Source organism: Eucyclogobius newberryi, unplaced genomic scaffold (assembly GCF_026437365.1).
Source record: "Eucyclogobius newberryi isolate DKJ021-1_F unplaced genomic scaffold, fEucNew1.0.hap1 SCAF_20, whole genome shotgun sequence".
In the NCBI taxonomy this organism is placed as follows: Eukaryota; Metazoa; Chordata; class Actinopteri; order Gobiiformes; family Gobiidae; genus Eucyclogobius; species Eucyclogobius newberryi.
In genome coordinates, this window is record NW_027315835.1 from 23,043,575 (window position 1) to 23,070,263 (window position 26,689).

General features: G+C 38.3%; 2 protein-coding genes across 3 annotated transcripts; one reads left to right on the top strand and one right to left on the bottom strand.

The window, feature by feature from the left end:
* On the top strand, positions 1-22,679 carry lmf1 (lipase maturation factor 1). Of its 2 annotated transcripts, XM_072456417.1 has the most exons (11): positions 1-241; positions 1,576-1,885; positions 1,965-1,975; positions 2,938-3,086; positions 11,544-11,609; positions 14,020-14,187; positions 14,387-14,567; positions 16,753-16,906; positions 17,965-18,148; positions 20,182-20,294; positions 22,323-22,679. In XM_072456417.1, the coding sequence occupies exons 1-11, from the start codon at positions 13-15 to the stop codon at positions 22,507-22,509; spliced, it is 1,752 nt and encodes a 583-aa protein (XP_072312518.1). In that variant the 5' UTR covers positions 1-12; the 3' UTR covers positions 22,510-22,679. The 2 variants fall into 2 exon arrangements, with proteins under 2 accessions (XP_072312518.1, XP_072312519.1); XM_072456418.1 differs by lacking the exons at positions 1-241; positions 1,965-1,975 and having other exon boundaries at positions 1,609-1,885.
* Positions 4,309-5,283, bottom strand: LOC140369435 (hatching enzyme 1.2-like). Its single transcript, XM_072456783.1, has one exon. The coding sequence runs from the start codon at positions 5,125-5,127 to the stop codon at positions 4,309-4,311; it is 819 nt and encodes a 272-aa protein (XP_072312884.1). The 5' UTR covers positions 5,128-5,283.
* Positions 22,680-26,689: the final 4,010 nt, after the last annotated feature.

Below are 26,689 nucleotides of genomic sequence, written 5' to 3' on the forward strand. Positions count from 1 at the left end.
GTGGTGTGAAACATGGCGGTGGCCCGGGACAGTGCGGAGGGGAAGAGCACCGTGAGGAGAAGACGACTGGACCCGCGCGGGACAGACACACACACCGCGGGGGACAGTGATCGCAGAGACGGGACAGAGGCCATCGGCAGGACGGAGAAGGAGGCGCCTCTGTCCCCTCTGTCTCCTCTGCAGCCCGGGACGTACTGGCTCACGCGGATAGTGCTGCTGCGAGCTGTAGCCTTTATTTACTGTAAGCAAACTGTGCTGTAGAGTTTATCACTGTTACTTACAACGAAATGAGTAAAAGATGAGGGACTTTATGTATTCTTAAAGGCGCACTATGTCATTTTTCTGATTTCGCTCTGCGGAGATATTGCTTTGTCTGGAATGTTCCACAGTATCATACTGTGGAACAGTTCAATGCCATAGTGTGGCATTGGACTTCTATATCTCCATCTAAACAAGCAGTGATGGCACCAGGCCAAATTACAGGTCATATCTATGGAGAGGCTACTCCACTCCACTAAGAATAAGGGCTGTGCGTTGCCTCTAATCTGGTGATACGATACATATCACGATTTACACGTCACAATGTGATATTTCACGATGCCCACACTGATGACAAGGATGGTTTACTGCGTTTTTTCTTTGACTTGGGCATTCCACAAAATTAAAACTTGTATCTGTATTGTTGAGTTCTAATATAAGACATAGCTCCTTACGACACTCTGGTATTGAATATAATATTTCTCAGTGAAAGTATTGATGCCTTGGTAATACGGGGCACGTCCTGTTTCCAACATGAATAAAACACTTGTCATTTCTTATAATACATGTATTTAAAGTGCTCATTTATATGCATGGTGTCATCAATATTGTGATACTGGTATTGGAGTATGGTAGTATGGGTAAGAATACATATTTTTAGTAATATAAAAGCACATGTAATTTATTGAAAGCTAGACTGAGGTTTTTTTGTTTAATATTCCAGGCAAAACCATAACATCTCCATGGAGACAAGCAAGTACCACCAGAAAAGTTACATAGATAATGGCCTCATTCCAGTTCCTTTCTGTGATACGGTTAATGATAAAATAAAACCATGTTTTTTCTTATTTATTTTTTGTGTACCTACTCTGAGCGGGGGTACATCTCCACAAACCTGACTTGTACTTTACTTCTACTTGTTTCTATTTACATTGCGAATGTCCAGCTGTATGATATTAGCTTTCTCTTTCCATGGAATCATGCAGATGATGTACCTTCAGAATGTTACATACTGTTACTTTAAATAAAATTGCCAAAACAGAATAAACAATTCTCGGAGTTCATTAATAACACACTTCATTTGGAACCTACATTTCTAACTTAATTTTGTTAAAAATGCATTAAAAATAGAATTGTATAATAAATAATCTCTTTGTCTATACTAATCCAACAAAAAAAGCTCACTAGTTGACGTAATCTCTATTGGTGACTAGTCGACTACTGAGACTACTGTTAGTTACATCCCTACAGCAAAAACATGGGCCGTCAAGCGTTTGGTTTGGTGTTTAAGTGTCTCTTCTTTCTTCTCATGTACAGTTGTGGCCTTCAGTGTGGCCCTTCACCAGAACAAGCAGCTGATTGGGGAGCATGGCCTGCTGCCCTGTAAGAGCTACCTGAACAGTGTGAAGCGGTATGTGGGGGGCAGGATAGGCGTGGCTGCCCTGGCTTACACACCCTCCGTCCTCTGGTTTCTGGACTGGACCCACATGGACGCCAACCTGGACGCCATCGCTGTGGTGGGCATGGCACTGTCCGGCTTGGTCCTCCTCACCGGGACGGCTAACATGCTGATCATGGGCCTGCTGTGGATGCTGTACCATTCACTTGTCAATGTGGGACAGCTTTGGTAAGAAGCACATTTGTGGTAATCAAATGAATAATAGTATAACATTTCTCTTTTAATTAAATTATGTTTTTCTTTGTAGGTATTCGTTTGGTAAGTGAAGTTTTTTTTTTATTTGCTTTATACAGTTTCTGCCTATTCTAGTTCTTTTCTGTCAAATAATTGTTTTCATATTTATATGGGAACTCTGTAGTTATTGTTAAAAAATATGTCTGTTTATTATGGCAGAGAAGATGTTGAACTTTGTGCCTATTTCACCTGGATAAAAAACAGTAGTACAGAGATATGAACTGGTTGCATGATTAGTGATAAACACAATGTTTTTTCAGACATTATTTGACATATTTTAACTTAAGCGTGAGTGGTTTAAAGAAGGGATCAGACTCTGAGTCTGAGCAGCAGTGACTCCGTCACTGCTGCTGTTGCAGGAGGAGGCGGAGCAACATGAAGATGACTCACAGACTTTAATCTGATAAATAGTCTAAATAAAACGGGACATTCACAGGATGGTGAAGGCTAATTTTACTCTAATAAATAATAATATTATTGCCAATAGCCATAGTACGGTACTACTTATTCCATATAAAAAAAAAATCCCCAAAAAGAGTATTTGTTCTAACTGGTTCTACACATTTTAAAATAGATTTGATCCTTTTAGAATAAAAAGTAGTATATATGTAGTATATTTAAAAAAAAAGAAAAAGTTTTAAAAAACCATAACATTCAGAAAATATCGGCTTAGGCCGATAACCGATATTTTCTAAATTAACATTACATCGGTAGTGGCCAAAATGTCCTTATCTAATATGAACCATAAGCCAGGTCAACAAATCTGCAATCTGACAGTTAAAATGCAAATTCTACCTGAGAATTCTGAATTGACTCCTGCTCAGCTTTAAAATATACGGATTCAAGAATGTTGTGATGTCGCATGTCCGCAACCTAGTAAAACAATCTTAAATTGTAATTTTTTTAAACAAATATTGTCTCAAGCTTTATGAATTAGTATTAGTAATTATGACCAGAACATAGACAAGCCGTTTGGTTGTGTTCAGGTTGGGAGAGTCAGCTGCTGGAGACAGGATTCTTGGCCATTTTCCTGTGCCCTGTGTGGAGTCTATCGCAGACCCCCCGTCGCTGCCCCCCCTCCCTCATCTCTGTGTGGGCCTTCAGGTGGCTCATAGTGCGCATCATGCTGGGAGCTGTGAGTACTTCTCTCTCACACACGCATTCAACTGTAGTTAAAAAAGAAAATGAACACTATTTGGTGAAAGCACTTCTCAGGTACAACTGTTGGAGGTGAAGTTTGATTTGTGTTTAAGTATTGATCCAATCAGACAAATGTACATAATTTACAGAAAATTATTTCTGGCTGCTGCCACGCTCTGTTTGTGTTTAAGAATCGCTTTCATGCTCAACAAGAAATTATGATTAGCTGCTGCTTAAAATGACAGAGGGAATTTTACACAGGAATTGTGAGTTACTCTTACAAAAGCAACAAGTGCCACAGTACAGTGTCAGCACTTATTTATACGTGTGGGTACATTCTGTGGGTATAGTTTATTTAAATATCATACACATTTAAAAAGTAGAAATTCAAAAATGGCTGCAACAATAGTAATTTAGCATTACTGTACAACAGTTACGTGAATGAGCCCATTAATGGGTTCTCCTGGCACTGTTTCAGTGACATAGGGAAAGTTATACCACTTTTCCGGTACGGTACACTGTACTACTGTTGGAACAGCCCAGAACTAACTTCTGTGTTGCACAAAAGAAATAAAGGTATAGCACTGAATATTTTCCCACTTTACTGTGTTATGTTACTTAACCACTAGTTTATAAAATATGTAGTACAGAGTGTGAGAAGTGCTAAATAAAGTCTGAGTTCCACTGAGTTAAAGGAGGAAATACAAACGTCTTTGTCTTTTACATCGGTAGCAAAGAAATATGACTTTATTGCCTTTTTTTGGCTTTTAAAAGCCCCAGACTAGCTGTTACCACCTGTCGCACACGTATACTTTATTGAGGACCCCTCGAAAACCAGTTGATTCATCTGAAGGGTTTATTCCTCATGAAATTTAAATAAATAATTTAAAAAATAACTCCTGACAGATTTCCGGGCCCGTATTTGTCATAATGAATTATGTCTAGTGAGATCTCTGCGCCTCAAGTTGAACCTGCTGGCGTCTGATGCCTTCATGAACATTGGGATGTTGAGAAACATACGTGGGCACAACATACGCTACACTTTGCACGTTGTCATGGGATTTCATTGGTCATTCAATCAATCAATCAATCAATCAATCAAATCAATCAATTGAACATTCAATAGGTTCATTGAACATTTTATTCATGCGTTGTCGGTTTCTATGCAATTTTAATTATTTAATGACATTTAATTCATTATTTCATTGCATATTTATTTAATTTTTGCACACTGACACTGACTCAGACCCCTCACAGCTGTAGAGCATGTTGATCCTCTTGATGTCCCAGGAGGACAGAGCCTGTCTCTGTCCGATCTGGACTCGTTTCTTGGGGGTGATGGTGTCCCGGCCGTTGATGGAAAAGGCTGTTCGTCCGTAGTGCATGATGGAGCCGTAGTCATAGGGCGTGTTCAGGTTGTTGGTGTCATATTGTTGGAAGTTGTAGGCCATGGACTGGTCCATGTTGTTCCAGTTGATGTCGACGTACTGGTCACGATCGCTCCTGGTCTGCTCGTGCTGGAAACCCAGTGCGTGGTTGAACTCATGCTGGACGATGCCGTGGTGGACACAACCCCATTTGTTGAGAGACAGCACCTGTCGGCCTCCTTGTCTCCCCAGAGACGAGAAACAGCCCCTCTGGTTTTCGATGCTGATGTAGTCGTTGTTGTTCTGATGGGGGACAAAGCGGATGCAGGTTTTGGTATGGAAGTCGCTCAGAGCGGAGGTGATCACCTGCGTCTCATGGTGGCTGAACTCATTGCTGATAGTGTAGGGGATGGAGACCAGGCCATCTGAGCCTTTGGGCCAGAGGCAACTGTTGTACCTGCACTTCATGGCGTTCCTGTTTTTGGGAGGCAGCAAGTCTCCTTCCAGGAGGAAGTCGGCTGATTTATTGTTGGAGGCCAGGATCATTTCACTGATGTCCACATTGTCCGCCTGTTGGAGATCTTCTTCTTCAGTCTCTGGGACAGGCTTAGCCTGGGCCTGAGAGGCAGCCAGCAGGAGCAGCAGCACAGAGACACTATACAGAGTCATGTTGAGCTTCAGTGTGGTACAGAGCAGAGACACTTCAGCTTCATGTCTGACTGTGTCCAGCTCAGGGTCTTTATACTGTCTTCTACAGGTGTGTCCTCAGAGGATTATGGGCTGGTCCCCACAACACTAGGCCCAAACTAAACATATGGAGGGGCAAACCTCTCAGGACAAAGACCCTAAAACAACAGGATTCAAGCTTACTTTAGCTAGCTTCAACACCTTCTGTGTTTCAACATTTTTGAAATTTAATATACAAAAACTTGACAGTAAGGCATGGCTTGACTGGCTTATCCATTTTGTCTAATTCATTAGTTGCATTCCAGGTCATGTTTAATTGTTTTCTACAACTTCCTTGTATTTGATAAAAAGCACAGTTGGAGACTCACATACCTTGTGCAAGCCTTGAAATAATTATTTTTACGTCCCTGTCAACATGACAGGTACCGATCATTTGGTACCGGTCATGGCTAATTCTGAATCGGTCACAAGGAAAGGAAAACAGAATAACATAATTAATGAAAAATGAACTTTTATTAACATGTCTCTTTATCATTTACAGGCTGAGAAATAGATTTTCAAAGTTAGGGGCCAGGGGGGGCCCCTACCTAAAAAGGTTAGGGGCCCCCCAGCAATTTCAGGGGCCCACAAGCGCCATTGCGGCGTCATAAAAACAAGATAAATGTGTTGTTTTAAACCTGGTTATTAGCATGTAAAACATAGCGCGCCCGAGTTTGTGCATAGGAATCACTTTGGGCATGTTCACCGCGCTGTTTTTGCCTATTAAAAATATATATTACGGAGAAAATTGTGCGTCGGTCATTGTGTGCGGAGCCTGTATTTTGGAGTCGGTCAAAACTGATTTTTGCACCGGTCATTGACCGTGTCCGGCCCGTTATTTCGAGGCTTGCTTGTGGTTAGAAGGAAATGCCATTTGTTCAGCAGACATATAAAAGTTTGCATATTAGCTAATAAGTAGATTAATTGCATTAATTAATGCCATCATTAGAAAGACAGTTTTGAATAAATCATGGCCTTCGTAGTGCCCTGGTTACTTAGGGAATGGTCTGGACTGGTGGCATAACCTGCTTGTTTTATGCTATACAGCTGAACATTCCAGGTAAAGCAATAACATTCCCATGGAGACGAGCTGGTGACGGACCCTCCACCAGAAAATAAATATACAGTGGCTTTCATTGGTATTCCTACCATAATGGTGGCAAGAATTGTTGAAAAACAGCCATAAGAAGTTCTGTTTTGCAGTTTGCCTGAAGCCATGTTGTATGTGTGGTGAAAAACTAACATGGCACGTGACTTTGAACATACCATCCTCACTGTCAAACATGGTGGTAGCACCATCTTGCTGTGGGGCTGCTTTTCTACAGTAGGGACAGGGAAGCTGCTCAGAGTTGATCGGAAGATGGATTGAGTCAAATTCAAATACAGGTCTTGGAATAAAACCTGTTGGCGTTTGTAAAAGACTAGGGACTGGTGTGGAGGTTCACCTTCAGCTGGACAATGACCCTAAACATAAAGCTAGAGCTACAATGGAGTGGTTACAAAACAGAACATATTAATGTGTTAGAATTGCCCAGTCCAAGGCAAGACATAAATTCAATCGAGAAACTGTGGTAAGATCTGAAAACCGCTGTTCACATGATACTTTGCATCAAATCTGACTGAGCTTGAGCTATTTTACAAAGAAGTATGGAAACATTTCAGTCTGTAGGTGTGCAAACTGGTAGAGACATATGCCCAGAGACTTGCAGCCGTAATTTGTGTTGACTCTGGAGGTTGAATACTTTTGCGAACTGTTCTTTTCAGTTTTAAATATATTCTATTTTATTATCTGAAAACGTTCTTGTCACTTCACAATTGTATGTCGTTTTGTGTGACACATTAACAAAAATGCCAACAAAATTTGTTTGTTTGTGGTTGTGACATGACAAAATGCATCAAAAATGTTCCTGCAGTATGAATACTTTTCATGCCACTATACATACTGTCATACATACAAAATCATGTGCAGCAGCCCTATTGATAACATTTCTTGCAGTTATTTCTAAACATTATACAAATAATCTCATCACAACTGTGGTTAAATTGTGTGATTTCTCTGAAGTTTTATGAACAGTTAAAAGTCTCCTGTGTAAAATTATTGCTCAGTCATTTGTGCTTTAAATATTGGCAGAACATCTTTAAAAAATAGTGGGAAGTGGGAAAGATTGACAGTTTGTTCAGAATGTTAGAGTACATCGTGTCCAGAAATGACACTCTTAATACATTGCTCCCTTTTTCAGCCGCGGTTGCAATGTTGAGAATGAGATCTGACACATTCTTACCTCAGATGCCCTTCCATTAGTCAGAATCGGTATCAAGGGGTTTATGGCCATAGTCTGTGTTCAGAATTCACAAACTAGGAACTTGCTTTGGCATTAAGGTGCAACACACAACAATGAATAATAATAGTAGCAAAATATATAAAAAGGGCATGCATAACATTTTTAATTTACAAATAAAGTGGCCATAATAGAGCAAAAAATAAGCAGTGTTCTTGTGGCAGGAGGTGCTGGTCCGGATGGACCGTAGCCTCCTGCCTGAGAGGAGTGGCTCAAATAAACCATGTCCAGGGTGAGAAGGGTTGGCTGTGATCCGACCTGCTTGTCCCAGAGTCCTGGAGATGTACAGGTCCTGCAGAGATGGAAGTCTGCAGCCGATCACCTTTTCAACAGAGCGCACAATGCGCTGTAGTCTCTGTTTGTCCCTGGCTGTGGTTCCAGCGTACCACACGGTGATGGAGGAGGTGTGGATGGACTCAATCATGGCCGTGTAGAACTGCACCATCATCTGCGTTGGCAGCTTGGCTTTACTCAGCTGCCGCAGGAAGTACATCATCTACTGGGCCTTCTTGATGAGGAAGCTGATGGTAGGCTCCCATTTGAGGTCTTGGGTGATGGTGGTGCCGAGGAAGGAGTCCACGGTGGTGATGGGAGAGTCTGTCTTAGTGAGGGGGGGCTGGGGGGATGTGACTTTCCTGAAGTCCACGATCATCTCCACTTTCTTCTGGGCGTTGAGCACCAGGACACCAGCCGGTCCACCTTCCTTCTGTAGACAGACTCAGCCCCGTCTGAGATTAGCCCAATGAGAGTGATGTCATCCGCAAACATGATTCCTTTTATGGCATTGTGGCTGGGGGTGCAGCTGTCAGAAAGTCAATGATCCACCTGCAGGTGGAGTCAAGCACGTTGAGCTTTGAGAGCTTTTCCTGGAGCAGAGCAGCGAGGATGGTGTTGAATGCAGAGCTGAAGTTCACAAACAGGATCCTGGCATAGGTTCAATGTGGATAAAAGGAACTAATACAATAATCTAATTTATTTCAGAGCATGTTTATAGAGTTCCAAAATACAGGGTTTGATTCATTATTGAGATCAAGTATTACAAAAAAATTAAATCCTTGTGATTTGGTAATTGCAACCATGGACATGTCCCAACTGTCTGTGAATGCATTCTTACGCAGTCCCTGTCAATGCGTGCTTTGTAGCTTTTCATTGGTCTTTTGTCTTTTCACATGTAAATTAGGCACGTGATTATTGTAGTGCAGTGAAGACGTACTTTAGTGCTTTCTCTCCATTTAGACCTGCATAGACTTTACTCTCCTCTTTCTCCAAAGTCCCTTTTCTGAGCGCAAACGTTTTGCAGTCCTGAGAAAAACGTTTTGAGTGTTACCTGGACCTCTTCAGTCCACAGAGAAGGAGAGAAACTCGACCATGTACCAACTCTGAAGAACCTACTTTTACAATTTCCTTTTTGTGTTTTTAAGTCCCCAAATCATTACAACTGTGTGGCTTGCATTAGCATTTGGGAGGCAAGCTGGTTATTAATTGTTCTTTTGAAACATTTTAATAAAATCATTTGTTAATATATTTACCAAATCAAGTTTTTAAAAGATGTTTTAATAAAAGCATTTAGCAATGCATGTTTTAAATTGCACAAAAACAGTTAATAAAAGCAATTCTTAAGTTATATATTAAATTACCTTTTAAAGACTCCTTTAAGGCTTTACTATAATTAACGTGGCACTCCGGATTCTCCGTGTCAGTGCAGCTGGAGCTACAGCGAGAGCAGCAGGGGCTACAGCGCAGCATCTGTAGAACTCTTCTCTACATCTTAGGTTAAGTGTTTGGTATTGTAAGTAACTTGCTGGTGGGTTAGCAGTGAGGGCTTCGCACAACCTGGTGAGATTTTATTTATTTATTTATGGTATTAATTTATTCTAGAAAGGCGCTCTCAAAATCCAGTACATTTGAATTATATGAACCACAGTTGTGAGCATAATTTGATCTGCTTTCTGTAGCTCAGGTGGTTGGAATTAGGAAATATACTTGAGGAGTACATGACCAGATTACATTATTACCTGAATGTGTGAGCACAGAGCAGCTCAGCTGCTGAACCTCCAGCACAAAATCACATTATTAATGTGGTTGTTTGTGTCTAAATGTGCTCAATGTTCTCACAACCACATGACTATTGACAGTCTGGTGTCTGCGCCACACTTGGTTACGTGTTTGGTGTGAAATGGCCCAAGAATTTGCTGGCTAATGTGGCAGATGTCTGGAGTGTCCATCTAGATGAGTGGACTGGCTACATTCTAGATTTAAAGGTGTACTATGAAACTTGCTTTGCCGGTTACACAATATCCCGTAAAATGCATGTCTGTCTTGCATTCATTCAATTACAGGTGTTTTATTGCTTTAAAAAAAAGTGACCTTACTGTGAGAGGACGCACCTCTCCACAGATCTGACCTGTAACTTTGTTTGGTGGCAGAGATTGCTAAATTTAAATCCATTCTGTATACAACATTCTAGGCAAAGAAATAAAAACTCCATGGAGACAAGCAGGTGTCAGAAAAGTTACATAGTACAAAAGTAATGACATTGCTTTGTGTCAAGTAAAAATATGGTTGTGGTATGTCAGGGTTCAGAATAAGCGTTATCGCATCGCAAAATGCGACGCAATTTCTCTCAAATGCGATGCATTCGTCAGAAAAAAGTGTTTTTATATCGCAGCTTTTGCGATACAAAAATGTGTGTTCAATTGTATCACCAAAGCGCCTAAAAGTACTGATCACTCGTCAATCGATCGTCAACAACGGCCTGACACATGTAGGACGCTGTGTTGACGTGACGAGTCCCGCTGCTGCTCAGATCGAGTCTGAAAGTGGGAGGAGCCACGTGCGCTACAGTTAGCGTCACAGATACAGACTTCCGAGGTCAATAGCTCCTAAACGCAAAAGTCTTTGCAGATCATTCACATGCCAAAATATTCATATTTACACTGCCAAGTGACTACAACCTCGTTTTTAACAATCAGATGCGTATTTTGGGCGCAGCGAATTACACTGATCCGAATGTGCAATTTGAATAACACATAAAATACACCATGATGAACACCACAGCAACCTTTATTTTTCCATCAGAAGCTTAATACCTTTTTTTGTGAGTATAATAAGATAAGATAAAATGACAATTAATATGTAAATGAGACACCTGCAAATAGTCATCTGATTGATGATGATATGGAAGAAAGTTGTAAATAAGGCCATCTGACTTTGTGTTGATTAATTTGTTCAACAATTAATTGTATTTGCAAGTTTTAATTTAAAGAAAAAATGTTTAAAAAGTGTTTAAAAGTTAATTTGTTAAGAGTTTTCTTTAATATATGTTTACAAATACATTTAAATAAATGATTGTGTTATATCAATGGAAAATATTGATAGTCACTTTCGTGTTTTGCTATGCAATTATGAAATTGCTATACAAATTTTGAAAAATTAACAGATTGTTCAGCAGCACCGCTATACAAGTGAAAATCCTTAATCTGAGCCCTGTATGTGGTTATAGATTCCATAGTATTTGGATTATTTGGGATTTTGAATGTGCCTCTTACTTTAAACTCTTATTATTTCTGTCTTATTTTCCCTTAAACGGCTGACAAAAATGACCCCCAAATTGTTCAAGCTTTTTCTGAAGCCTTTGGTGTGTAAAGAAATGGCTTTGCTCTTTGTGAAGCTGATGCTCTTTTTTCTTTTGACCGTCTATTCACTCTAATTATAAGAGGGTACGGGCGCTCCCTTAGAATAATCAGATTTTTAATCTGTTTTTTGGTAAATACAAGGACGTATAGCTGCTGGTCTGACAGATGTTAGGAGGCTGAAACTTTGTTGGGTTTTGTCAGCAACGTTTTTCAAAGCAACACATTTTATTTCTCATCCCCTTTTTGCACGTTACATGCAGTTGGCACTCTCGGATATTTGAAGTTGACGTGTAATATAGAATGAAACTGAGATAATCCCTCAGTCTTTATTGAATATCTTGGTGTGACGTTATTTAGAGTCTTTTTTGCCTCTCTCTCTGTGCAGGGCCTCATTAAAATCCGAGGTGACAAATGCTGGCGGGACCTCACCTGCATGGACTACCACTACGAGGTAAGCACACCACGGCTGAATCATCAGAGAGCAAATGAACTTTTCCTCCACGGAAACACTTAGATAAAGAGTATTTCTGTTATTAACTCAAGCGGCAGAATCAATTAACAGCTGCAGTCGATAAACAAGTCTCACACCTCCATGATTTCCCTGGTGGAAAACACTGGAGCCACTGGGGAAGCAGGACGTAATCAAGGTTAAGATCGTTAGCACCAACTCATGTAAAACTGTATTACATTTAAAAATATGTAGTTATGTTTTTTGTGGGAACCATATTTTTTGTGAACTGCTTTTGATAAACCATTTGAATTCACTGAGAATACATTTGAAGACCATTTGCAGTATATTGGTAATGATAAAAGTGCATCTATATGAAGTTCAAACATAAACATTTTAAAGTAAATTCTGCTCTATTCATTTTTTCAATAAAGTGTAAAATTATAGCAAAATAGAATTAAAACGCATGTCTCAATTGTTTTTATTTAATTTTCAGTCCAAAAAACAAAACTTAAACTTAAAAGTGGTCATTAATTACCACATTAAAATTTTCATTTTGATTGTTTTAAAAAGCGTATGGAAAAAATGATGTACTAAGACTTTAGGGGGGAAATATTTGAGATTTTAATATTATTGTGTCTAATCATTCAGGCTCATCTTAAAGCAGGGTAAGAATAAAGCTGGTTTGGTTAAGGTTACGTTTTGGGTTAATTTGGTTAAGGCGAGGGCTTTGGGATCAGTTTTGTGCAATTGTTTGGAACGTTTGATGAGAATACAGTAAGAACAATAAGTCAGATCAAGGTTTTTTAATGCAATAGAAACAAAAACATAAAATCATTCGTCAATTCCTAGATTGGATATAGTGGGATATGATTATTGTTTGTAAAAATCACTAACTAACCCTTATGGACTAAAATACATCTGATTTTACTAGTCTTTTAACCCTCTTCATACTGCCCTCATTCAACACAACATACATGTATGTACATTATAGCCCAGATTTTGGTACAACTACACATTTGTTACCGTGAACCAGCCAAATAAGGATTAGGCTGTACTCACTCTGCCTCTCGCATTTTGGTAAACTACTGGTTAAATGTTGTTTCAGTCTTTTTTCAACAACGACAGCATAGATGCAGAGCCAGTATATTTGTTATTCTTTCGCCCGCTCCTATTTTGGGTGCGTGTTTATTTTTTCATCACCTCACCTCGCTCTGTTTGCACATTAGCTTTTACAGGGTTTACATGCAAGCTAACGTCCACACACTCTAATGATTTGTACACACTAGCATAAGGCTCCAGTGTGTTTCGCCGTGTAGGCTGGGTTTCCTTCATTTGAATAATGTTCCAACTTTATTTAGAAGTGGAAATATGTCCCTTTTGGGTGGGGCTACTGAAATGAATCCCCATTCCAATATTAAAACCATTAAATTTATGTCAAGGTGAAGTTTTCCCACTGAATATTGCACACAGGAATTAATATTAGTAAATGAGCCACTACGTTTTAATAGGATTATGGTTCCCAGCACATTTAGATGTTTGTGGTGGGAATAGGTTACTTTACTTATGAAAGTTGTGCATTTATTTAAGCCTCATAGTTTTAATAATGCAACAGGGAGCACTTAATCCAATGTCCAAAGTAATTGAATCTCTCATGTTACTTTGTTACCACTTACTAAAGCATTATAAACTATTTAAATGACCTTTATTATGCAGGGTTGACTTTTTGATGTTTTAACCATACTATAGTGTTCCTTTGTATAAAACCTGTGGCTGTATTTTGTTTTGTCATTCACACAGGGGTGAGTTTCTGCATGCGGTGGTGCTCTCATTCTCAAGAGCTGAAAATGCAACTATGGCCCTACTTTAGGCCCTTTATCTTCAATGAACATTTCAGTGCTCTAATTGTCACCATGGTGCAGAAGTTGCAGATAATAACCAACTAGAAGCTACTGTTTATAGCCATAACTACACTTCATATGCTCCACTGTTGCCAACAAAGCGTGTTGGGACTCCTCAAGACTTTCCTGTTTTCCCATGTTTTTTAAAGGACATATATTATGCAAAATTGAATTTTTGTTATAACATTATTCCCTCATCAAAAACATACCTGGAGTTGTTTTTAGCTTCATTCATGTGTTTCATCAATCTTGTTAACGAAGTCCTCTGCCTCTGAGCACTCTGAGAAAATGCTTTTTTATTACTATTGTCAGAATTGTGACATATCACATTAATTACAACTGCGTGCCTTCATTAGCATGCTGGCTACATTGCTAAAATAGCTAGTTTTGGGGGGGGTTTCATTCTCTCTGATCCTTCCATTTTGTTTCTTGTTTTTGTTGTTTCAAATTTTGAAGAAAAAATAAATCAGTGGTGGAAGTTTAACCTACCTAAACAACTGTCATCTCTCCAGACCCAACCAGTTCCAAACCCGATGTCGTACTACCTTCACCATACCCCGTGGTGGTTCCATCAATTTGAAACTCTGTCCAATCACTTCATCGAGCTCATCGTGCCTTTCTTCATCTTCATGGGCAGGAGGATGTGCATTGTGAACGGGACATTACAAATCCTTTTTCAGGTATTTTTAAAACATTTTTGACTATTTAATACCATTGTCTTTTCTTTTAATTGGATTTTAAGTTATGTCAAAATGCCAGATTCACTTATACATGTTTCACAATTTATTCAACAGTGTTATGAAACTATATTTTTTTTAAGTTTATGGTGATCTAAATGTTTACAGTATAATGTTTACTGAGTGCTCTGTTGTGCTGCAGGTAGTCTTGATCATCAGTGGGAACCTAAGTTTTCTGAACTGGCTCACCATCATTCCAAGTCTGGCATGTTTTGATGACGCATCATTAGCCTTCTTGTTTCGGTCTGGAAGTGGAGCCAAGAAGACTGTGCTGGAGATTCAAAAAGAGACGGCGGCAGGACTCACACCAGCGCCCTCAAAAGGTCCGGTACAAAAATGCATTGTTTTGTTGGTAGAATGGTACACATTAAAATATCCATGAAGACAATCAGGTAGTGGTAAATTTATTTTCGAACATATGTCTTCAACATACAATGTTTCTTAACAATCAAGGAGAAATTGTTGGAAAATATTCAGTTGTTGTCACCTGAACACTGAAAAACAAGATGTTTCGATTCTCATTCAAGTGGCATTCTCAATCTTTGGGTCTAGTCTGAGAACTTGGATATTTATCCTACTTTGGGTTGCGTAAGCCCTGTCTATTGGGCGGAGTCTCCTTATTATCCTGTTTATATAATTTGTTTGCATGGGCCGTATCAGCTCCCTCCCTGAGTACCTGATTAGCATCAGAATGGCCTGGGCTGATGCCGCCCCATGCTGTTGAGCTTTGATGCTGATTTATTTAAAAAAGTGAAGAATGTTTTTATCACAACTCCAGTCATTGATGTGCATTTACAAAAGCCAGAATGCACACACTACCGTAAACTGAACCTTAAACATTTCTATTTAAAGAGGGATTCTCTCTTTTTTTTTTTTAACAAAAATGGCCTCCTTTACTCCTCTTTCTAACTCTTCTACTGCTTACTATCTTCACCTCACTGTCTTCAAAAGAGTGGTTTGTGGCTTTAAGATGAAGATGCAGGTGCTCTGTAATCCTGAATTAGTGTGCCTTCTGTGTTGATAAAGCCTCTTGTGAAGTGGCTGTTTTGTTTCTCCGATGTACTGCTCTTCACAACTTTCCTCACTGCATTGGATAGAATACACTGCATTGCTCTGTTTTTGTGTGGGCATCTTTTCCTTAGGATGAACCAGTTGCTTCAGCTGGTTAAACAGTTTTTCAGACAGTCCAGACACAAAAGTGATAGAGATGTCATTCCTTCTTGGTTCTGTTTCCCTTTTGTCTTTTTTGGGGGCTCTTGTAGCTATGTTTAGAGCCTAAGCGGGGTAACCACTGGCTGAGAGAGCATTCCGGACATGTTTTTCCTCCTTCCTCTTACCCTTTGAGCTGGTGGGTGCTTCTTGGGCTCTGTGTTGTAATGTCCTGATCACCACCAGCTTGTGCTGAAGTGGATGGTTGGACTCAGAGAGCAGGTTCTGATGCGTCTGTGCAGGTTTCTTCTGATAGTGGAACAATCAAAAAAGCCCAAGCAGTTTTCCTTAGCATCTTCCCTTGTAAACCTGATGTTTGGGTCCACCGCATTAATGTGCACCGAGAGTCACAAAAGTGTCAGAGGTCCCAAGGTTGGGTCTCCTTCCCAACACCTCAATCACGAATTCGATACTTTACACAGGCCATGAATGTATAAATAATGTCCAGACACTCAGATTCAACATTACCCAGCTTCAGAATTAGTTTCCTGTCAGTAAGTAACTCAGTAACCCAGTGCGACCCCTGTATTTGCATATCATTCTCCTTTTTGATCTGCAGTAAATGATTAATGGTGTTAAATCCTTTCTTGAAATCCAGAAAAATCTCAACAGCGTTCATAGTGCACCTTTAACACTACAAATATTTTCAACAAAATCAGTTAAGATAAATTGTGCCAGTGGATTTATTTTTATTTTATTATACACCTTTACCGGTCTTTTTATTACGTTACGGGTTGAAAAGAGATTAACACTTGGCAGGGTGGTAGCTGGGAAAACACTGACGCGATATTATTAGTCATTTATTACTACGTTGCTTTTATATTGTACAATATGTGCTTGTAAAACATGCTTAAACCTTGCGACCCCTTCTCTAATTGGTCTCTTCGGAGCCGTTGCCGTCTTTTATTCCAAGGTTTGAACGACACATCTACCTGCAGTGTGAGAAGCGTAATGGCTTTAGCAGGAACTTGGATGCTTTGGGCAGGATTATGATGATACGTTTTACATGTGCAACCAGGCACAGGTAGTGAGGATTTTGAGTAAGGCATTTGTGAGCTCATGGGCCAGTGCTTTTCCACTTCACCCACAGAGAAATAGCTCTCTGAAAAAGCAATATTAGCCTTCAAAATGATAAATGCCTTATTAAACAGACGCATACATTTATGTCACCCTGATTTAGCATTTAATTTGAGTTTGTCCTGTGGCTAAATAACATGCAGCTATGAGAGTTATGAAAGTTGTAGCTCAAAACTATAATAATGGAAAAGAAAAATTATTTGTTTTTTGTGTGTCTTTAAGGTATGTTCATTCGCAGAGTGGTTAACATCTCGATGGGCATTCTGATTGGCTTCCTGAGCGTTCCCGTGGTGATGAACCTGGTCAGCTCAAAACAAGTGATGAACACCTCATTCGACCCGCTGCGCATTGTCAATACGTACGGGGCGTTTGGCAGGTAAAGTCATTCCTGTGGCCTGTTATCATTCAATGGGTTAATGGAAATACAAATATGAATATGACAACTTTATTGTTCATAGATGTGGAGATTTGCCTTTGGTTTCAACAAAACAATTCAAATTCATAATTTCGAATTCATAAAAGGACGCACCACAAGTAATAACAGATAATATACATCGTTACTGAAAACTCAGAGTTAGCCGCTTTGACTGTGCTTAGTATAAAGGAGTTCTTAAAGATATTTATGTTGTTGTTGTTGTTGTTGTTGTTTTATGGCGGTTGGCATCCAATTGTTGCATTACCGCCAGACTTTATTCCTTCGATATTTATGTATGCTGATATAACTCTATACCTCCTTCCAGAACTTGAAAGATCAAAGTGGCTGTGCAAAGGATGGGAAGAGTCCTGGATGTGCACTGCCTTTTTCTTTAAGAGCTCTTCATAGACTCTGCTCAAAGGCCTCTGAGGCCGTCTATGATCTTGGAGCTCATGTTCTTCCTCTGCATGATTATGTTTCCATGCAACATCAGCATGTTAAAAGTTCAGATTCTCTCCACAAGGCTTTTGTCAACAGTTTCAACAATAACTTTGCTAATTTCACGTCCAGCATTGGCAAAACTGCTATGAGAATAGTATATATTTGACCATTTTCACTAGACCTGGGTGATATGACAAAATTAATCAAAACATTGTTTTTCCCCCTCAAACCAGTTCAAATCTTTATCACAGTAAAACAAATATAAAACTGACATTTTGATACCTGCCTCATTGTTGTCCTTGGAGATATTGTTTTGGTCAAATGAGCCTTATACAGTGACATGGAAACTGAAAGTGTTTTCTTCATCGTTGCTATGACAGTGCAGAGTTTAGCTAGGTTGTTAGCTAAAAATTGGGGGATGAATGTTGTAACGTCATCTGGATTACCTCAACACAACGCAGGCTACAGATTACATTCTATTATTATTATTATATTATTTTCTCCTAAAGTCTCATCTTGTTATGGACTGTATGTAACACTTGAACGGATTTATACAAATATATTGTTTCTTTGTGCAGCATCACAAAGGAGCGCACAGAGGTGATTATCCAGGGCACTGTGGCTTCAGACCCCAAAGACCCCAGCGCTGTGTGGGAGGAGTACCAGTTCCTGTGTAAACCTGGGGACCTCTACAGGCGCCCGTGTGTCATCTCACCGTACCACTACAGGCTCGACTGGCTCATGTGGTTTGCTGCTTTTCAGGTACGATATCGGGAACAAAACACACATTTACTTTGGTTTAGTTTAGTTTGTTTGCAGTTTGAGAATCACAATGGAAAGTACAAAAAGCTAAAAGAGCACTGTAAAACATAGAAAACAGCCAGATAAACAGACAATGAATATAAGTTACTAAACACCAAGGCACATTTTGACACTGTGAAATAAGCTGCTTCTGGGATGAAAGTTTTAGCATCTAACGGAGCATTTGTCGTCTTCGTGAAGAAGGAAGCTCGAATATGGCTCTCCGGGAAGTCAGAGGAGACGTTTATGATAAGAGCTCCGTATAAAAGTCCACATTTGCACAGAGCCTCAAGAACAGAACAGGAAAGTCACAATTCTTTTCGTTTGTTTTTTTTCTTTACTTTTTCTTTATTATTTTTTAACTTAAAGGAAAGAGAAAAGATGGAATAAGCAAAACATAAGACAAAAATAAGAGAAAAAAGTTATTTACAAGGGGCCAGAGAAAACAGATTGGGTCATTTTGTTCAAAAAGAAAAAAAAAAGAGAAAGGCATACCATGAAAAAAAGGGTTAAGGCACATGCTTTTCAAAATAATTGTCCAGATTCTTTAAATGTGTCCGTTTCCAGGTTGAGTCCGTGTTTGAGTTGTTATCTTTTTCCATTGTCCGTATGTCAGTTGTCATGGTGTCATGGTGTTGATCCGGTCCTTGGTCGTCGGTGCAATTTGTGTCATTAATTTTTTGGTGAAGATGTTTTTTTTTTTCGGCCGCAAAAAAAGTATGTTCTATAAGTATCCATCTACAGTATATTGTCCACGGAAGGAGTGGACCATTTCAAAGCTTTTCTCTCTTGTTGCCAAACCACACACACAGTATTACAGTCGAGAAGTTGGCGCAGAGATAAACGTTCAGCAAGATCTTAGAGTTCTTGGTGAATTATCTTGAGTTTTTGCATAAAGAAAAGACACTGACGAGCCTCTTTACAATGTTACTTATGTTTTTGTTCCAGCTAAAGTCATTAGACGAGAGGTTGTTTTCTTTACTCCACTCAACAACATTCTGAACCCCCGCTTTGTAATGTGAGCCATCATTTTCACCAATAGTTGTATCGTCGGCATATTTTACGACTTTGAGGATTATCTATCTACGAGTTGAACTGACACCTTCCTACAACTAGAGAAATACTCAAAAATGTCCTTGAAATAAGTGAAATTATCTGCCAGTGCAGTTAGTGAATTTCACTTATCAAGAATTCCTGAAATAAGCATCTTACTTATTTAGAGTGTATTTAGTAGAAATGTCTTAAAACAAGATAAGTCATATTTTTTGCAAGAGATTTTGCATACAATTTTCACAAGCTTTATTTACTTATGAAGCACAGAATAAATACAATTTAGCCATATTTTCATAGTTTAAAGGTGCACCATGTACATTTCAACTCCCTGAAGTTGTTATTGCTTTATTATTAAACGTACCTATCTCGCATTTCTCCAATTACTAATGTTTTTGTTTTGTTTTTGCATAAGAAAATACCTTGTGGGTTCGCTGCTCCACAGAACTGACAAACTTGGCCTGGTGACATCAACAGCTTGTCTCTATGGATGGAAACCAATCACGTTTCCATGGAAACAAGCAGGCGTCATGCCCCCCACCAGAGAAATGCACTTTTAAATTAAAATTTTTAATCACATTACTGCAAAAATAATAATTGGAAAGTAAGAATATCTCTCAAACAATCTGAAATACGGTCGAAAAAAAATCTTTTTGGGGCTACTTACTTTGGATCTAGTTGTAATAATTAGAATACATAAATAAATTGAAATAGGGTAAAAAATTAAATATACATGCGTCTATGAGATTGATATTGCATAATTTGTTGCGTGCGTTCCAATTTGCTGCCGCTTGTTGCCACCAGAGAGCAGCAGTTCACTTCACACAGACTTTGTACGTGCTCAGTAACTCAGTAAAATAATATGTGACGTTTTGAAATTCAGGGTAATATTTCTCAGGAATTTTCATGATAAATTCTCTGTGTTTTCATCCTTGCTGTTGCAGACGTATGAGCAGAACGAGTGGGTCATACACATAGCAGGACGTTTGCTCTCCAACGACAGCGCTGTGCTCTCTCTCATGGACCAAGACCCGTTTCAAGGCAGAGAGACCCCCAGGTAAACTCCATGAAGAGTGGTAGAAAGCAACAAAGTACAACAGTAAATGTACTGCACTTTTATCTGTACTTAAGTAAAGAGTGGATACGTTTTACTTCATTATACACAGGTTTGAACTGGCCTGAAAAGCATTTTTTCTTAAGATCTGCTAAAATAACTAAGTTTTTTTTTTTTTTGTTGCTTTTAGATTTAGCATGTTTATAGTGACATCTTGCCACATATATTGTTTGTTCTAGTCCAAGCTTTGAACAAACAAAAGTTGGCTAAGTATAAAAACATAACCAGCTCCTGATGACCAAAGATCTGGACAATTCTTTATCAAAATCCCAATTTGACGTTTTAATTGTTCTCAAATATCTGTGTGAATTACTTTTACTGTTTACTCTTGAAGTACATTTTTACAGGTGTACTTTCTTACTTTTTCTTAATTAGATTTTTAATGTGCCACTTTTTCTTTTTTTGTTGTTGTTCCTGTTTCTGTAGTTTAATTTAAGTAACAAAAAGGAAAACTTCTTCCACCATCGAAAGAAAATATAAAACCAAAAAGTAGCTGTCAACTATGTAATGTATGTATTTCATAAACCACCAAGGCAAGAACATCCATTCATATTTAATATATTTACAACAAATATATATTTTCATTACTTTGCGAACAACATTCAAAACTCTTTACAATGCTATGTCATCAGAATGTTAAAAATGTGACTGGATAAAATAACATAAATATGCAGGAGTTTGCTATAGTTATATTTCATCCTTTGTCATAAGGCAGGTAAAAAGATTACATTACAACATTAAATTAGACAACAATTTGACATTAAAAGACATTAAACTTAACAAACAAAAGACACCAGTTAAAACACATCTGTGACATTATAAAGTAAACCAAAACTATTAGAAAATTTGTATTTGAAATCACAATCAAATTAGGGAATCGGGGATTTATATTTTTTCCCCAAAAATATAAGAAACAGCTGGTTTTGTAAATTAAAGGTGAAATATGTAATTTCTCATATGGATATGTTATTGCTTTGCCTGAAATGTTCCGCAGTATTAAACGTATCTGCCTACAAAGCAATAACATCTCCATGGAGACGAGCAGGTTTAATGTGAACTGAATAGAAAATGTATAGTCCCGACCGTGTTCATCCATAGTAAGCTTTATTTTATTTTTGGAAGGACATTGCTAGGCACGCACAAACAGTGAATGGGCCAAAAATATTCCTTTTTTAGTCCGTAATGCGCTGTTAGAATAATGAGCAGTGTTTGGCTGCTATTGAAGCTCCTGAACCGAATAAAAAGGGCTTGAGCTTCAATAAGTCAGTATAATCCTGGCTTCTTTGACTCCCTGACACAGTAGAATACACACGCGGTTCCCACAGATAAAACTGAGGGGCCAAATTTAAACAGGTTTGAAATTTTAACCTTTTTTTTTTCTACCGTGCATGTCTGAAGCAAAAAAAGAAATGGGAAATACATCACATCCATTTTCTTTCCGCTTATATGCAAAATATGTAAGTGTAGACCTCTAAAAACATGTTTTTCTTTTGACAATACAAAAGAAAAGCCTTCGGAACTTCCCATTAACATTTCAGGTAATTACAAAACAACACTGCTTTCTCTTATGACGTGTGTATTACTTCTGTCGTAATACAAACATTTTTGAAACTCGATTGCGATATCAAGGAATGGGCTTGATACTCACAACATTTTTTACACAATAGCGTGTCATTTTCAACTCTAAATCATTTTACTTTCTTTGTATTACCACGTGGTCTTATACTGGCTCTGATAAAGTTTAAAATAATTCTAATACTCTTCAGGAAAGGTCAAATTTGTCTTCTTTTTAGTATCAATACTTATTCAAATTAGTATCTACTTTCGATATTAGTTTTAGTATTGATTAGTATCGGATTTTTGATACTTAACAATTGTATTGGAGTTGATATTATCCAGAAAACTGTGACGACAACATGCTAACATTCCACTAACAACCGTAACACTGCACATTGTGTTTTTTTCCTTCAGGTGGCTACGAGGAGAGCACTACATCTACAAGTTCAGCAAACCGGGCAGCACCAGCGCGGCCCAGGGCAAGTGGTGGGTCAGGAAGCGGATCGGACCGTACTTCCCTCCGGTTGACCTGGAGGGACTCCGAGGCTACTTCCAATCTCGGAACTGGCCCCACCCACATTTACGCGAACACAGGAGCTAGCCAAAACTGCCAAAACCGCACGACCAAGTGTTTCTCTAAAAATGATCTGTGATTAAAGGGAGACTTGATGGACTGGATTATTTTAATGCACGTTCCAAATGCCAAATCATTTTGTAAAGTATCTAAATGTGAATTTTGTATCATTAAATTAAAATAAAAACAAATGCAAACTTTCCGTAGCATTCTTCAATAGGGTGTCAACAAAATGGACAAATTGGGATGTTGCAGTACTTACATGCACTGTATCTGATTTTTACGGTCTTAAAAATAGAACTAGTTAATTTTAAAACTTAAAATTACTTGTTATTCATCACTTTCCCATGCATTCCGTGTATTATTAATTAATCATTCACTGTTGAATGATGAGTTTATAAGCGCTTTACACAACTTTCAGAGATTAGTGCAAGTTTTTGCTAACAGCACACTTCCTTGTTTTCCCTGAGAATAAATTGCTCTGTAATTGGATACAAATTGCACACAGTGGTCACATTTTCTCCCTAAGAGCTGCTTTTAGAATACATCTGAATTGGAGTTGAACTGATTTAGCTCAACTACATGGGAAAAAAATCAGTAGTTAGTAGTTTAGTAGTAGTAGTTTAATCTTTAAAGGTGCAACTACCTGCGTGTCTCCACGGACATTGCTTTGTATGGAATATTTATGGCAGTATACTTACCTATTTAGCATTTAATTAATTATGGGTGTTTTTATTGCTAGAAAAATATCGATAAGCAATATGGAAAAAAATAAAAAAATAAAAAAAATTTGAGTATCTTGATTATCTTGGCAATCAAATGAAAATGTGTTAACGTGTCTTTAAATATATTAGTTGACCTTTAAGTATTACTTTGGAAAGACTGTGAAAGTAATATAGCAAAAAAAAATCTAAATTGTTTAGCTCGGTGAAGAAAGCTTCTCAGTTTTACCCTTATTTTGGGGTCCGTAGAACAGGTAAGTGGTAATATGGGAAAGAGACCAGGGAATGACATGCAGCAAATGGCCGAGAGCCGGATTCGAACTCTAAAAGCTACGGCCTGCACCACAAAGAAAGCATGATATCCAAATTTGAGTAAAATGCTGAGACATCTTGTATCTTGTCAGGATAAACTAAGTTGTTGAAAGGAACAGATCTGTGATAAATGGAGCTTTGTTTTGAATATTGATGGATGAATTTGATGAGTTACTGCAGTTTTTTGGCTGTGAGTGAAGAAGACACAAGAGAGCCATGTTACCATAGTAACATGATAGATTTGGGATTAAACTGTAATTTTGTCTTTTTTTCTTTTGGTAGTACACTGACACATAAATATGGATGGTATGAGCAATCCAAAACCATGCAAATTACAAAAACAGATTTAATTGGGTAATTTATCTTTGTTGCCTTCTCCTGTTCCTATTTCAGCCTGTTTGAATGGGATGGAGATGGGCATTTTGGGAGGACCACACATATTCACTACCCTACTTTTGGACAGTGGCAACTCATAGTAGTGTATTATATACACTGTTGGAAATATCATATCAACAAAGCTTTTACTAAAGAAACGTTGACTATACCATTCAAGATAAACAAGGAAATTACTTGAATTAAATTTACGGATAACAGATTTTTTTTTTGTATACACTTTGTATATATAATCTTTTTCTTTAATGCCTTATGGCCTTACATGCCTTTTCCGAAATATCTTGAAATAGCTTTTTATCATTGTTCAATGTTGTGTGTTGCACCGAATCACCAAAGCAAGTTCCCAGCCTGTGAATTTTGTTCAATGACAATGATAATAGACCTTTTATGATTCTGATTATGTATCATACTACTTTATAGTCTGTGGTAAAAAATAATACTATATGAAGTCATTGGGGTGAATAATTAGGGTCCTTAAAATGCAGGCACAGTTTATACTTTACAGTAAGTATTGTAGAAAAAGCTTCAGTTGTAGTCATCTGGACTCGGTTAGAAAAATTTTGATGTTTCGACTCTCATCCGAGAGTCATCGTCAATAAGAGAATTTAGGTCGAGAACTCAGATATTTATACTATTCTGTGGTAAGTCCAGCCCATTGGGTGGAACCATCTTTTCTCCCTGCTTAGAATCTTCACCTCACCGTCTTCAAACGAGTGATTAGAGGCTTCAAGATGAAGATGCACGGCGCTCTGTGGTCCTGAACTAGTATTTCTTCTGTGCTGATACAGTCTCTTGTGAAGAGGATGTTTAGTCTCACCTATGTAACGTTCTTTACAATTTTCTTCACTGCATTGGATAGAGTAAACTACATTGCTCTGTTTTTGAGTCGGCAACTTGTCCTTAGGATGAACCAGTTTTTGTCTTAAAGTGTTACCTGGTTTGAAACCAGAAAAGATGGTTTGAAAGAGGAGTCAAGGAAGCTATTTTTGTTAAAAAAGAAAAACCTTCTTTAAACAGAAATGGAGGGCTAAGATTCAACCTGCCTGTAGTCTACAATGGGATCTTGAACCCCTGGAAAGGTAGAGGACCAGGGCATTTAGATGCTAATCAGGTACTCAGGGTGGGTGAGCCAGGGTCTCACAAAGACAAAGGGGATACTAATAGCCCATTAAAGGACTGAATAGGCATCTCGGTAGCTACAATAGGGTAAGTCTCGGTTGAAACAAACAACAAACTCGTTCCACTTCAGGAATGTTCCGCCCAATGGGCTGGACTTACCACAGAATTGTATAAATATCTGAGTTCTTGACCTAAATTCTCTTATTGACAATGATTCTCGGATGAGAGTAGAAACGTCTAACCGAGTCCAGATGACTACAACTGAAGCTTTTTCTACAATGGAACACGCCTGGACGAATGAGGGATTACACCGACAGATTTACAGTGAGTAAGAAATAACTGCCAACTGTTGAAAAATAACTTTTTCTCTTTTTCATGTTTTTAAGATGGTTAAAATTAGGCACAGTGCCTTAAACTTGATTGTGAATGCTTTTGGTATTAATTGTATATAATTTATGTCTTTATGTTTGATTAAGAAAGTCTCATTGTAAATGAAAATTACCTCCAACCTACATTCTGATTACAAAAGCCTCCTCAAATCTTAATCAAAACCACAGAGCTCATTAAATGCTAATAGCAGCTGTAAGGGTGAGTCTGGCACCAAGGCCGCTGCCCCCATTACACACTTAACACACAGTGCGTTAAGTGACCAGGCTCTTTGGATTGGATAATGTAGGCCATTTGTGCAGCAGCTGCACTGTTCCTTTTGTAATTAAACAGGGAGCATTCAGGATGCCTACTTTGTCTCTTATTTATCATTTCAAAACTAACTGGGACTCGAGACTCATTGCTTTTGTCATGGCGCGTTTGAGATGCACACATGCAGCTCCACTGTACAAGCCACAGTTTAAACAGACACAGACAGATCAGCGGCACAGTTGGGAGCAGACTCTGCATCCATATTCCACAAGGAGCCAAACGGTCTTTAGCAGATAAAAATATGCCTCATATTCAATTAGAAACTGTGAAAAAGAGCGAATGAAACAAGATATGGATGTAGCTATCAATCTTTTTTTTTTACATTTCATAAAACTTTTTAATTTTATAGTTCATCGTAATAAGCAAATAACAAATAAGGAGCTTCTGCTTATAATAACACATTTTATTCTTAATTTAATTTAAGCACCAGTATGTCTCCAAAACAGTAATATTTCACTATATAAAAGGAAAATTATGTACTTTAATTTCTCAATGGAATGTTGAAGAAACCAACACATGTAAGAATCTTTATAAATGTCTAATAAACTTCATTAGAATGTATTGTAAACAAGCCAGATTAAATCTGAACAGTAACAAAAGCTGAAGTTATGTTTTATGTCACATCACTGAAGATGAGAATCTACACATCTTTGTAAGTTGAGGCCAGTGATGGTTTACCTTGAGTTGTGTCTTGAGCGCTGTAACTCTGTCGCTCTGCAGATGATTCTTCACTGGGGTCGAGTCATTTTACAGCATTAGCTCCATGTGCTGTTCACTTTAATCTCTGTGACTTTGATGCTTGCGCAGACTTTCTGTTTCATCATCGCAGTCCTCCATGCTCTCGCACACAACAAAACTGTTCCAAGGAAAAAATTGTGAGTTAAAACAATTCAATTCAATTTATCATAAATTCACAGCAGCACTTGCCTCGAAGGGCATCATTGAAAAGCAGATTAAACAAT

Bases quoted from the DNA above. Each gene is read 5' to 3' on its own strand.
- lmf1 (XM_072456417.1), top strand. From the start codon at position 13: ATGGCGGTGGCCCGGGACAGTGCGGAGGGGAAGAGCACCGTGAGGAGA. The intron at 242-1,575 runs GTAAGCAAACTG...TCTCATGTACAG, and splicing joins AGCTGTAGCCTTTATTTACT to TTGTGGCCTTCAGTGTGGCC. The intron at 14,568-16,752 runs GTCCGGTACAAA...TGTGTCTTTAAG, and splicing joins CACACCAGCGCCCTCAAAAG to GTATGTTCATTCGCAGAGTG.
- LOC140369435 (XM_072456783.1), bottom strand. From the start codon at position 5,127: ATGACTCTGTATAGTGTCTCTGTGCTGCTGCTCCTGCTGGCTGCCTCT.